The sequence below is a fragment of the Protomyctophum parallelum genome (genome assembly GCF_964188405.1).
Source record: "Protomyctophum parallelum genome assembly, chromosome: 12".
NCBI classification, from domain to species: Eukaryota; Metazoa; Chordata; class Actinopteri; order Myctophiformes; family Myctophidae; genus Protomyctophum; species Protomyctophum parallelum.
The window spans coordinates 11,665,538-11,679,682 of NC_139712.1; the positions used below are offsets into that span (position 1 = coordinate 11,665,538).

General features: G+C 43.8%; 1 protein-coding gene across 1 annotated transcript; it reads left to right on the top strand.

Annotated features, from left to right (window-relative positions):
• Nucleotides 1–1,111: 1,111 nt before the first annotated feature.
• Nucleotides 1,112–13,884, top strand: LOC310868110 (tripartite motif-containing protein 16-like; the record flags this gene model as incomplete). The annotated part of the gene is made up of 5 exons (XM_083778374.1): nucleotides 1,112–1,149; nucleotides 1,695–1,790; nucleotides 2,080–2,238; nucleotides 12,525–12,586; nucleotides 13,306–13,884. The coding sequence occupies 5 exons, from the start codon at nucleotides 1,112–1,114 to the stop codon at nucleotides 13,854–13,856; spliced, it is 906 nt and encodes a 301-aa protein (XP_083634500.1). The 3' UTR covers nucleotides 13,857–13,884.
• Nucleotides 13,885–14,145: the final 261 nt, after the last annotated feature.

Sequence of the window (14,145 nt, forward strand, 5' to 3'; positions counted from 1 at the left end):
TAGATTTTCTGTGATCTGGGGTTTTCTGGCTCAAACAGGTGCTCTGATTTGCCGGCAGTAAGTGACATCACTTACTGCAAATCCCATATATGTCAATGGGATTTGCCAGCAGATGTCACTGTTTCACTGTGTTGCCTGTTTTCATTGTAGCTCAAAAGGCCCGAAAAACCCCAAAGAAAACTTCAGACCACAGAAAATCCACTGAATGTTGGGTGTAATTGAGGTCATAAAACCTAAAAGAAAAAAGAAAAAGAAAAATAAATGAAAATGAATGTCATAAAACCTTTAATACATTTAAATGTAAGTTCCACGATTTCCATCTATCTTCCACTTCTCTGTTCTCTGTTCTTACTGACATCCTGCCTAATGTCTGAAGAACTAGATTGAAGATATTTTAGGTGCCTTTCACACCTAACGTTTGCTTACAAAGTCTGGATCAAGGACCAAATGTTTACATTGTTGCATTTTGCATTAGATCTGCTTAGCGTTCACAGAGGACTTTGTTAAGCGAACCAAAATATTTAACAAATGTCATGCGGTCGTACAAGCTGTTCATCTGTTGACAGAACATTTCTTCACTTCACTGTCAGAGTGGAGCAACAGCAGCGAGTTGTGATTTCCATTATTTAATGTTTGTATTCCAATCAAATGAAAACAGTGGAAAGGTTTAGGCAGCACATATAAATTAAATATGCCTCTTATTTGCTTAGTCAGAAAAGTATCCACACACACATTTCAGACAGCTCCACAGGGAACCTCTTTGACAGTGAACGTGGTCTGTTCTGTTTTGATAATCTCTGATTTTACATTTAATCTGTAATTACAGACTTGCTGGCTGTGACCTCAAGAAGGAACACATTGAAGTTGTGGCTTCAGCTCTCAGCTCCAATCCGTCCCATTTGAGAGAACTGGACTTGAGTGGAAACGTCTTGAAGGATTCCGGAGTGGATCTCATCTGTGCTGCACTGAAGAGCCCAAACTGTTGTCTGGAGATTCTCAGGTCAGATTAATTTACCATTTTTATTTGGTTACGTTCTGTTATAGTAAGTGATTATAATGCAGTTATTATGGAGGTGGTACTTTATTTGAAGTGTGGATAAGGTTTCATATCATGGTAACTCACACTGACCTTAATATTGATAAGATACAGTGACTAATGTATGTAGTCTTTATGCTGAGATACTACATTTAAAACACTAAACACCTCTGATGACACTATGAGTGGTTGAATGTGTTCTGTGAGAGTTTCATCCCCTAGTTTTGAATGATATTTATATTAATGTTAATTCTTACTTGGTGTTGAGTATCAGGGGCGTAACTAGACATCAGTAAGCCCCCACGCAGGCTGGTCAGCCCCCGACAGTTTAAACAAAATGCACAAAACGTTCTAAACATGAACTTTGGATCAATATCTAAAAACCCAGTGGGAGAGAAGGTTTTATGTGGAAAAACCTATGCTGCATGAGCCAACGGAAATTGTATGGCAGGAATATGTATTTTATTCGTCTTAAAATCTCTCTCTCTCTCTCTCTCTCTCTCTCTCTCTCTCTCTCTCTCTCTCTCTCTCTCTCCCCCCCCCCCCCCCCCCCCCTCGTCTGGTTGTATTCTTTATTTAGTCTGAAGAACTGCTGGTTGTCGGAGAGAAGCTGTGAAGTTCTGGCCTCGGCTCTCGCCTCCAATCCTTCTCATTTAAGAGATTTAGACCTGACTTTGAACAACCTGCAGGACTCTGGAATTGAGCTTCTATGTGCCGGAGTGAAGAGTCCACATTGTCACCTGCAGACTCTGAGGTAAATTATTCTGTGTGGATCTGTACTGCAGACTCTGAGGTAAATAGCGTTTTATTCTGTGTGGATCTGTACTGCAGACTCTGAGGTAAATAGAGTTTTATTCTGTGTGGATCTGTACTGCAGACTCTGAGGTAAATAGAGTTTTATTCTGTGTGGATCTGTACTGCAGACTCTGAGGTAAATAGAGTTTTATTCTGTGTGGATCTGTACTGCAGACTCTGTGGTAAATAGAGTTTTCTCTGTACTGGAGCATCAACAGCAGTTTGTTAAAGTGTGGATATCTCTGCAGGTTGTCAGGCTGTGCGATCACAGAGAAAGGCTGTTCTTCTCTGGCTTCAGCTGTAGCCCTCAACCCCTCCTCCCATCTGAAGCATGTGGACCTCAGCTGTAACCACCCAGGAGGAGATGCTGAGCAGACGCTGCTCTCTGCTGGACTGGAGACTGTCAAGTGAGTCGACTTGGACTGTGTCCATCCATCTTGGTTTTTCTAAGGCTGTCAAAGTGAACATGTTAATCGTGCGTCAACACAAATTAATTTTAACAGCGTTAATTTAATTAACATGTGATTTACGCAATGCACGGTGAAGTTTGAAAGAGAGGTTGAGAGTCTGAGACACATGCATGTTGCTGTTTTCTACTGGCCAAGTAGCCCCGCCTCTGAATCCACTCTGCTCCGACCAATCAGTCAGCAGAACTAAAGCTAAAGCAATCGGAGCAACCAGCACTAAAGCAGTCGGTGCAACCAGCACTAAAGCAGTCAGTGCAACCAGCACTAAAGCAGTCGGTGCAACCAGCACTAAAGCAGTCGGTGCAACCAGCACTAAAGCAGTCGGTGCAACCAGCACTAAAGCAGTCGGTGCAACCAGCACTAAAGCAGTCTGTGCAACCAGCACTAAAGCAGTCGGTGCAACCAGCACTAAAGCAGTGCACTAAAGCAGTCAGTGCAACCAGCACTAAAGCAGTGCACTAAAGCAGTCTGTGCAACCAGCACTAAAGCAGTCGGTGCAACCAGCACTAAAGCAGTCTGTGCAACCAGCACTAAAGCAGTCGGTGCAACCAGCACTAAAGCAGTCGGTGCAACCAGCACTGAAGCAGTCGGTGCAACCAGCACTAAAGCAGTCTGTGCAACCAGCACTAAAGCAGTCGGTGTAAATGTCCCCCCCCCCCCTGTTTAGCCGACGACAACGAAAATCTTAAAACGTTAACTCGCGATCTAAATCATTCCGTCTAATTCTAAGAAAAGATTATGTGTTAGACGGGCCCCCGCTGTCCAGTCGATAGTCGCAATGTTTTGGTTGCATTTAGCTGCTACAGCAACATCCGGTCCGTCGGTAAAAGTGCTTATAAATCGCTGGGCACATTTTATTAATGGATTAAATAACCCTGGTAGAGTCATTTTATTAATGGATTAAATAACCCTGGTAGAGTCATTTTATTAATGGATTAAATAACCCTGGTAGAGTCATTTTATTAATGGATTAAATAACCCTGGTAGAGTCACATTTTATTAATGGATTAAATAACCCTGGTAGAGTCACATTTTATTAATGGATTAAATAACCCTGGTAGAGTCACATTTTATGAATGGATTAAATAACCCTGGTAGAGTCATTTTATGAATGGATTAAATAACCCTGGTAGATTAATTTTATTAATGGATTAAATAACCCTGGTAGAGTCATTTTATTAATGGATTAAATAACCCTGGTAGAGTCATTTTATTAATGGATTAAATAACCCTGGTAGAGTCACATTTTATTAATGGATTAAATAACCCTGGTAGAGTCACATTTTATGAATGGATTAAATAACCCTGGTAGAGTCATTTTATAAATGGATTAAATAACCCTGGTAGAGTCACATTTTATTAATGGATTAAATAACCCTGGTAGAGTAATTTTATGAATGGATTAAATAATCCTGGTAGAGTCGCTGCGAATGGGCACATTTTATTAATGGATTAAATAACCCTGGTAGAGTCTTATTAATGGATTAAATAACCCTGGTAGAGTAATTTTATGAATGGATTAAATAATCCTGGTAGAGTCGCTGCGAATGGGCACATTTTATTAATGGATTAAATAACCCTGGTATTAATGGATTAAATAACCCTGGTATTAATGGATTAAATAAACCTGGTAGAGTCTGGAGTAGAGAATGGATTAAATAACCCTGGTATTAATGGATTAAATAACCCTGGTATTAATGGATTAAATAAACCTGGTAGAGTCTGGAGTAGAGAATGGATTAAATAACCCTGGTATTAATGGATTAAATAACCCTGGTATTAATGGATTAAATAACCCTGGTATTAATGGATTAAATAACCCTGGTAGAGTCGCTGCGAATGGCCAGACAAGTTGTGATTCTTGCATATTTAATTTGCTGTCTTCACACTGCGCTGTCATCGCAGCAGAGAACTTTATCAATGTGTTCAATATATAAATAATACTGATAATCCTCCCTACTGTAGAGTGTGCTGACCATATATGGAGTTCCTCCCTGTCCCCAGTTAAGCCCTGGGGTCAAAAAACCTTAGGTTTCGTTTTTGGCTAGGTGGCCCAGCCTTCATCCAATCAGGATAGAGAGGGGCCTTCCGCCAATCATGATCGAGCGGGGGCGGGCCTTGGTGTGCATGCTGTTGGCCAGTTGCGTGTCCCCCCCCCCCCTCCCACTGTAGAGCGTGCATGTGCACATCTTGTTACCGGGGCGGACCGGGGGGGTTTACAAAGCACCCAAATCACTGAATGCTCCTTTAAACAAAATAAAGAAAGTCTCCAGCACTTGGATCCCCGCACACAGTGACAGCCCTCCATGTTTACGCACAGACAGACAGACAGACAGACAGACAGACAGACAGACAGACAGACAGACAGACAGACAGACAGACAGACAGACAGACAGACAGACAGACAGACTGACTGACTGACTGACAGCTCTGTACACTGCAGTGTTTTTATGTGTTTCCTTAATGTGCTCATCTGACCATATTTTCGGTCTCCTCATTCGATCACGTCTATTCACGGTAACGGGACATCTCGCTGCGTAAAATATCCTCCGTCTCCAACTTTACTCCTCATTCAACTGTCTGCTTAATTTCCTTTATTTTATGTGATTCAATCCCACCTGCACCAAATCGAAATCAAGTGCAATTGGAATTGTTATTGTTTTAATGTTAATTCATCTTATGCCATACTGAATGCGTACTAAATACTAAATGCATCCAAATATTAAATCCATCCATCCATCCATCCATATTCAACCGCTTATCCGTAGTCGGGTCGCGGGGGCAACGGCTCCACCAGCGAGCTCCAGACTTCCCTCTCCAGAGCAACATTAGTGACTTCCTCCTGGGGGATCCCGAGACGTTCCAAGGCCAGTGAGTCGATGCGTTTCCTCCAACTGCGCCTTGGTCTGCCCCGGGGTCTCCTCCCAGTGGGACGTGGTCCTTGGTCTGCCCCGGGGTCTCCTCCCAGTGGGACGTGGTCCTTGGTCTGCCCCCCGGGGTCTCCTCCCAGTGGGACGTGGTCCTTGGTCTGCCCCGGGGTCTCCTCCCAATGGGACGTGATCCTTGGTCTGCCCCCCGGGGTCTCCTCCCAGTGGGACGTGGTCCTTGGTCTGCCCCCCGGGGTCTCCTCCCAGTGGGACGTGATCCTTGGTCTGCCCCGGGGGTCTCCTCCCAGTGGGACGTGGTCCTTGGTCTGCCCCGGGGTCTCCTCCCAGTGGGGACCTCAATACAAAATACTGAAATGCAATAATAAATACTAAATGCAATACTAAATACTAAATGCAATACTAGATACTAAATGCATACTAAATACTAAATACATACTAAATACTAAATAATAAATGCAATACTAAATGCATAAATACTAAATACAATAGCTTTATGCCAGTGGTTTTCATTTATTTATTTGGCATCTGAGCCACGGACCACCATTTGATGACATTTAGCCTCTCAGACCCATTTGAGCCATGGACCACCATCTGATGACATTTAGCCTCTCAGACCCATTTGAGCCATGGACCACCATCTGATGACATTTAGCCTCTCAGACCCATTTGAGCCACGGAACCACCATTTGATGACATTTAGCCTCTCAGACCCATCTGAGCCATGGACCACCATTTGATGTCATTTAGCCTCTCAGACCCATCTGAGCCACGGACCACCATCTGATGACATTTACTGTAGCCTCTCAGATCTAAAACATAAAATATTTTGTTGTAGAGAAACAGGCAAACGTTGATCTAAATAACAATTCTTCTACATTCTCTAATTGTTGAGACTTCTTTTAAATTAATTAATGCAGTTGTTTAACAGTAATTTAACTCTTGAGAGCGTAAATCCACTGTGTTACCAACTGTCCATCATTTAGCTGGGGACCACCTGGAGCCCCCTTAGCCCATTTAGGCCTTTTGTCGAAAGTAATAAAATGTCTTCTAAATCATGACAGTTTTCTGAAAAACCTATATATCAGTGGTTCGCTCTGAAATAATATATATTCAAAGATTTGCACCGCATTTTCACGATTTTTCAAAAATAGAAGATCTACAAGCTCGTAGCGCGGTAGATCTGCTATTTTTCAATAGCTAAAGTAGGCCTATAACATAATGCATTTAGGCCTGACGTTGAAAAAATAGCAGACTTGCAAGCTCATAGCGGCGGCGCGCTATAAGCTTGTAGATCTGCTATTTTTCAATAGCTAAAGTATAACATAATGCTTAACCCATTTAGGCCTGACGTCAAAAAAAAAAAAAACGTTCGCTCTGAAAAAATATATATTCAAAGATTTGTGCCATATTTTTACGATTTTTCAAAAATAGCAGACCTACAAGCTCGTAGCGCGCCACTCTGTGGCGCACTATAAGCTTGTAGATCTGCTATTTTGCAATAGCTAAAGTATAACAATGCGTGTCATATCATTATGCCATATCAAATGCATACTAAATACTAAATGCATCCAAATACTAAATCCATCCATCCATCCATATTCAATCGCTTATCCGTAGTCGGATCGCGGGGGCAACGGCTCCACCAGAGAGCTCCAGACTTCCCTCTCCAGAGCAACATTAGTGACTTCCTCCTGGGGGATCCCGAGACGTTCCAAGGCCAGTGAGTCGATGTGTTTCCTCCAACTGCGCCTTGGTCTGCCCCGGGGTCTCCTCCCAGTGGGACGTGGTCCTTGGTCTGCCCCGGGGTCTCCTCCCAGTGGGACGTGGTCCTTGGTCTGCCCCGGGGTCTCCTCCCAGTGGGACGTGGTCCTTGGTCTGCCCCGGGGTCTCCTCCCAGTGGGTGGTTTTCAACCTTTTTCATATCAAAGACCATTATTTATTTGGCATCAGAGCCACCATTTGATGACATTTAGCCTCTCAGACCCATCTGAGCCACGGACCACCATTTGATGACATTTAGCCTCTCAGACCCATCTGAGCCACGGAACCACCATTTGATGACATTTAGCCTCTCAGACCCATCTGAGCCACGGACCACCATTTGATGACATTTACTGTAGCCTCTCAGATCTAAAACATAAAATATTTTGTTGTAGAGAAACAGGCAAACGTTGATCTAAATAACAATTCTTCTACATTCTCTAATTGTGGAGACTTCTTTTAAATTAATTAATGCAGATGTTTAACAGTAATTTAACTCTTGAGAGCGTAAATCCACTGTGTTACCAACTGTCCATCATTTAGCTGGGGACCACCTGGAGCCCCCTTAACCCATTTAACCCATGACGAAAGTAATAAAATGTCTTCTAAATCATGACAGTTTTCTGAAAAACCTATATTTCTACAGTATATCAGTGGTTCGCTCTGAAATAATATATATTCAAAGATTTGCACCGCATTTTCACGATTTTTCAAAAATAGAAGATCTACAAGCTCGTAGCGCGGTAGATCTGCTATTTTTCATTAGCTAAAGTATAACATAATGCCATTTAGGCCTGACGTTGAAAAAATAGCAGACCTACAAGCTCATGGCGTGCGGCGCGCTATAAGCTTGTAGATCTGCTATTTTTCAATAGCTAAAGTATAACATAATGCTTAACCCATTTAGGCCTGACGTAAAAAAAAAAAAAAAAAACGTTCGCTCTGAAAAAATATATATTCAAAGATTTGTGCCACATTTTCACGATTTTTCAAAAATAGCAGACCTACAAGCTCGTATAGCGCGCCACTCTGTGGCGCACTATAAGCTTGTAGATCTGCTATTTTGCAATAGCTAAAGTATAACATAATGCGTGTCATATCATTATGCCATATCAAATGCATACTAAATACTAAATGCATCCAAATACTAAATCCATCCATCCATCCATCCATATTCAATTGCTTATCCGTAGTCGGGTCGCGGGGGCAACGGCTCCACCAGAGAGCTCCAGACTTCCCTCTCCAGAGCAACATTAGTGACTTCCTCCTGGGGGATCCCGAGACGTTCCAAGGCCAGTGAGTCGATGTGTTTCCTCCAACTGCGCCTTGGTCTGCCCCGGGGTCTCCTCCCAGTGGGACGTGGTCCTTGGTCTGCCCCGGGGTCTCCTCCCAGTGGGACGTGGTCCTTGGTCTGCCCCGGGGTCTCCTCCCAGTGGGACGTGGTCCTTGGTCTGCCCCGGGGTCTCCTCCCAGCGGGTGGTTTTCAACCTTTTTCATATCAAAGACCATTATTTATTTGGCATCAGAGCCACCATTTGATGACATTTAGCCTCTCAGACCCATCTGAGCCACGGAACCACCATTTGATGACATTTAGCCTCTCAGACCCATCTGAGCCACGGAACCACCATTTGATGACATTTAGCCTCTCAAACCCATCTGAGCCACGGACCACCATTTGATGACATTTACTGTAGCCTCTCAGATCTAAAACATGAAATATTTTGTTGTAGAGAAACAGGCAAACGTTGATCTAAATAACAATTCTTCTACATTCTCTAATTGTGGAGACTTCTTTTAAATTAATTAATGCAGATGTTTAACAGTAATTTAACTCTTGAGAGCGTAAATCCACTGTGTTACCAACTGTCCATCATTTAGCTGGGGACCACCTGGAGCCCCCTTAACCCATTTAACCCATGACGAAAGTAATAAAATGTCTTCTAAATCATGACAGTTTTCTGAAAAACCTATATTTCTACAGTATATCAGTGGTTTGCTCTGAAATAATATATATTCAAAGATTTGCACCACATTTTCACGATTTTTCAAAAATAGAAGATCTACAAGCTCGTAGCGCGGTAGATCTGCTATTTTTCATTAGCTAAAGTATAACATAATGCCATTTAGGCCTGACGTTGAAAAAATAGCAGACCTACAAGCTCATGGCGCGCGGCGCGCTATAAGCTTGTAGATCTGCTATTTTTCAATAGCTAAAGTATAACATAATGCTTAACCCATTTAGGCCTGACGTCAAAAAAAAAAAAAAAACATTCGCTCTGAAAAAATATATATTCAAAGATTTGTGCCACATTTTCACGATTTTTCAAAAATAGCAGACCTACAAGCTCGTAGCGCGCCACTCTGTGGCGCACTATAAGCTTGTAGATCTGCTATTTTGCAATAGCTAAAGTATAACATAATGCGTGTCATATCATTATGCCATATCAAATGCATACTAAATACAAAATGCATCCAAATACTAAATCCATCCATCCATCCATCCATATTCAATCGCTTATCCGTAGTCGGGTCGCGGGGGCAACGGCTCCACCAGAGAGCTCCAGACTTCCCTCTCCAGAGCAACATTAGTGACTTCCTCCTGGGGGATTCCGAGACGTTCCAAGGCCAGTGAGTCGATGTGTTTCCTCCAACTGCGCCTTGGTCTGCCCCGGGGTCTCCTCCCAGTGGGACGTGGTCCTTGGTCTGCCCCGGGGTCTCCTCCCAGTGGGACGTGGTCCTTGGTCTGCCCCGGGGTCTCCTCCCAGTGGGACGTGGTCCTTGGTCTGCCCCGGGGTCTCCTCCCAGTGGGACGTGATCCTTGGTCTGCCCCGGGGTCTCCTCCCAGTGGGACGTGATCCTTGGTCTGCCCCGGGGTCTCCTCCCAGTGGGACGTGGTCCTTGGTCTGCCCCGGGGTCTCCTCCCAGTGGGACGTGGTCCTTGGTCTGCCCCGGGGTCTCCTCCCAGTGGGACGTGCATCGAGGACCTCAATACAAAATACTGAAATGCAATAATAAATACTAAATGCAATACTAAATACTAAATGCAATACTAGATACTAAATGCATACTAAATGCATACTAAATACATACTAAATACAAAATAATAAATGCAATACTAAATGCATAAATACTAAATACAATAGCTTTATGCCAGTGGTTTTCATTTATTTATTTGACATCTGAGCCACGGACCACCATTTGATGACATTTAGCCTCTCAGACCCATTTGAGCCACGGACCACCATCTGATGACATTTAGCCTCTCAGACCCATCTGAGCCACGGACCACCATTTGATGACATTTAGCCTCTCAGACCCATCTGAGCCACGGACCACCATTTGATGACATTTAGCCTCTCAGACCCATCTGAGCCATGGACCACCATCTGATGTCATTTAGCCTCTCAGACCCATCTTAGCCACGGACCACCATCTGATGACATTTACTGTAGCCTCTCAGATCTAAAACATAAAATATTTTGTTGTAGAGAAACAGGCAAACGTTGATCTAAATAACAATTCTTCTACATTCTCTAATTGTGGAGACTTCTTTTAAATTAATTAATGCAGATGTTTAACAGTAATTTAACTCTTGAGAGCGTAAATCCACTGTGTTACCAACTGTCCATCATTTAGCTGGGGACCACCTGGAGCCCCCTTAGCCCATTTAGGCCTTGTGTCGAAAGTAATAAAATGTCTTCTAAATCATGACAGTTTTCTGAAAAACCTATATCTCTACAGTATATCAGTGGTTAGCTCTGAAATAATATATATTCAAAGATTTGCACCGCATTTTCACGATTTTTCAAAAATAGAAGATCTACAAGCTCGTAGCGCGGTAGATCTGCTATTTTTCAATAGCTAAAGTATAACATAATGCCATTTAGGCCTGACGTTGAAAAAATAGCAGACCTACAAGCTCATAGCGCGCGGCGCGCTATGAGCTTGTAGGTCTGCTATTTTGCAATAGCTAAAGTATAACATAATGCGTGTCATATCATTATGCCATATCAAATGCATACTAAATACTAAATGCATACTAAATACTAAATCCATCCATCCATCCATATTCAATCGCTTATCCGTAGTCGGGTCGCGGGGGCAACGGCTCCACCAGAGAGCTCCAGACTTCCCTCTCAAGAACAACATTAGTGACTTCCTCCTGGGGGATCCCGAGACGTTCCAAGGCCAGTGAGTCGATGTGTTTCCTCCAACTGCGCCTTGGTCTGCCCCGGGGTCTCCTCCCAGTGGGACGTGGTCCTTGGTCTGCCCCGGGGTCTCCTCCCAGTGGGACGTGATCCTTGGTCTGCCCCGGGGTCTCCTCCCAGTGGGACGTGGTCCTTGGTCTGCCCCGGGGTCTCCTCCCAGTGGGACGTGATCCTTGGTCTGCCCCGAGGTCTCCTCCCAGTGGGACGTGATCCTTGGTCTGCCCCGGGGGTCTCCTCCCAGTGGGACGTGCATCGAGGACCTCAATACAAAATACTTAAATGCAATAATAAATACTAAATGCATACTAAATGTATACTAAATACTAAATACAATAGCTTTATGCCAGTGGTTTTCAACCTTTTTCATATCAAAGACCATTATTTATTTGGCATTTGAGCCACGGACCACCATTTGATGACATTTAGCCTCTCAGACCCATCTGAGCCACGGACCACCATCTGATGACATTTACTGTAGCCTCTCACATCTAAAACATAAAATATTTTGTTGTAGAGAAACAGGCAAACGTTTATCTAAATAACAATTCTTCTACATTCTCTAATTGTGGAGACTTCTTTTAAATTAATTTATGCAGATGTTTAACAGTAATTTAACTCTTGAGAGCGTAAATCCACTGTGTTACCAACTGTCCATCATTTAGCTGGGGACCACCTGGAGCCCCCTTAACCCATTTAACCCATGACGAAAGTAATAAAATGTCTTCTAAATCATGACAGTTTTCTGAAAAACCTATATTTCTACAGTATATCAGTGGTTCGCTCTGAAATAATATATATTCAAAGATTTGCACCGCATTTTCACGATTTTTCAAAAATAGAAGATCTACAAGCTCGTAGCGCGGTAGACCTGCTATTTTTCAATAGCTAAAGTATAACATAATGCCATTTAGGCCTGACGTTGAAAAAATAGCAGAACTACAAGCTCATGGCGCGCGGTCCGATATAAGCTTGTAGATCTGCTATTTTTCAATAGCTAAAGTATAACATAATGCTTAACCCATTTAGGCCTGACGTAAAAAAAAATACGTTCGCTTTGAAAAAATATATATTCAAAGATTTGTGCCATATTTTCACGATTTTTCAAAAATAGCAGACCTACAAGCTCGTAGCGCGCCACTCTGTGGCGCACTATAAGCTTGTAGATCTACTATTTTTCAATAGCTAAAGTATAACATAATGCTTAAGGACCACTCGTGGTCCCCGGACCACTGGTTGAGAACCACTGCTTTATTCAATAAATGTTTAATGGTGAATGTGAGCTGAAGAGTCTTAATGAAGTGATGCATGTTCATACTCTCTGTATCATTCAATGGTTATAGAAATGTTTTATCATTTCTTCCTACAGTGTGAATCATGGAGGAGAACACTGGATAGATCACTGGATTAATCCTCGACGCCTTTCAAGATGTGAGTGTCTGTCTGTCTGTCTGTCTGTCTGTCTGTCTGTCTGTCTGTCTGTCTGTCTGTCTGTCTGTCTGTCTGTCTGTCTGTCTGTCTGTCTGTCTGTCTGTGTAATTGTGTGTGCCTGTGCACATCTTCGTGTGTGTGCGTGCCTGTGCACATCTTCACGTGTGTGTGTGTACGTGCGTGTGCCTGTGCACATCTTTGTGTGAGTGCGTGTGCCCATGCACATCTTCATGTGTGTGTGTGTGTGTGTGTGTACGTGCATGTACGTGCGTGTGCCCGTGCACATCTTTGTATGTGTGTGTGTGTGTGTGTGTGTGTGTGTACGGGCATGTATGTGCGTGCGCCCGTGCACATCTTGTGCACATCTTGTGTGTGTGTGTGTGTGTGTGTGTGTGTGTGTGTGTGTGTGTGTGTGTGTGTGTGTGTGTGTAAGTGCATGTACGTGGGTGTGCCCGTGCACATCTCCGTGTGTGTGTGTGTGTTTACGTGCATGTACGTGCGTGTGCCCGTGCACATCTCTGTGTGTGTGTGTGTGTGTGTGTGTAAGTGCATGTACGTGGGTGTGCCCGTGCACATCTCCGTGTGTGTGTGTGTGTGTGTTTACGTGCATGTATGTGCGTGTGCCTATGCACATCTTCGTGTGTCTGTGTGTGTGTGTGTGTGTGTGTGTCAGTCAGTGAATAATGTATTTAATGTTTACTGTGTTGTTTTCTCATCAGATCCCCAGCGTCTCACACTGGACCCAAACACAGCACACTGTGACCTCACTCTGTCTGAGGACAACAGGAAGGTCACATGGGTGGGGGGACAGAGTCATCAGTATCCTGATCATCCTCAGAGGTTTGATGGATTGCAGCAGGTTCTGAGTGCAGAGAGTGTGAGCGAACGCTGCTACTCTGAGGTAGAGTGCAGTGGATGGGTTCGTATAGCAGGGACTGACAGAAGAATCAGCAGGAAAGGACGTGGTGGTTCCTGTAACCTTGGAGGCAGTGTCATGTCCTGGAGTCTGGGGTGTTATGATGACAGTTACTATGTCAGCCACAATGGGAAGAGGACTGGCCTCCCTGTCTCCTGTGGACGCTCCAACGAGGTCTGCAGAGTAGCACTGTATGTGGACCGTCCCGCTGGGACTCTGTCCTTCTATGACGTGTCCTCAGAGGACACTCTGACCCACCTGCACACCTTCCAGACCACGTCCACTGAACCGCTATGTGTTGGGTTCTGGTTGATGTCGTCTGACTCCTCAGTGTTTCTGTGTGAGCAGAGATAGAGTCTCTATGCGACGGTCACATCAGGTCGCCATGGTTACACCACATGTGACATCATCATCATGATGATGATGACGAGAGACATAACAGACAGACAGATAAGACCAGATACGTTTTTGATACAATGTTCATTATTATTCAAAGAATCACACCTGTGTGAAGTGAGCGGCGCTCTTGACTGTCATCATGCATCATAATGATGACAACGTCAGCCAATCAAATCATTGCATTCCGTGGTACACACACACACACACACACACACACAGCTGTGCCGCTCACAGGCAGCTTGTA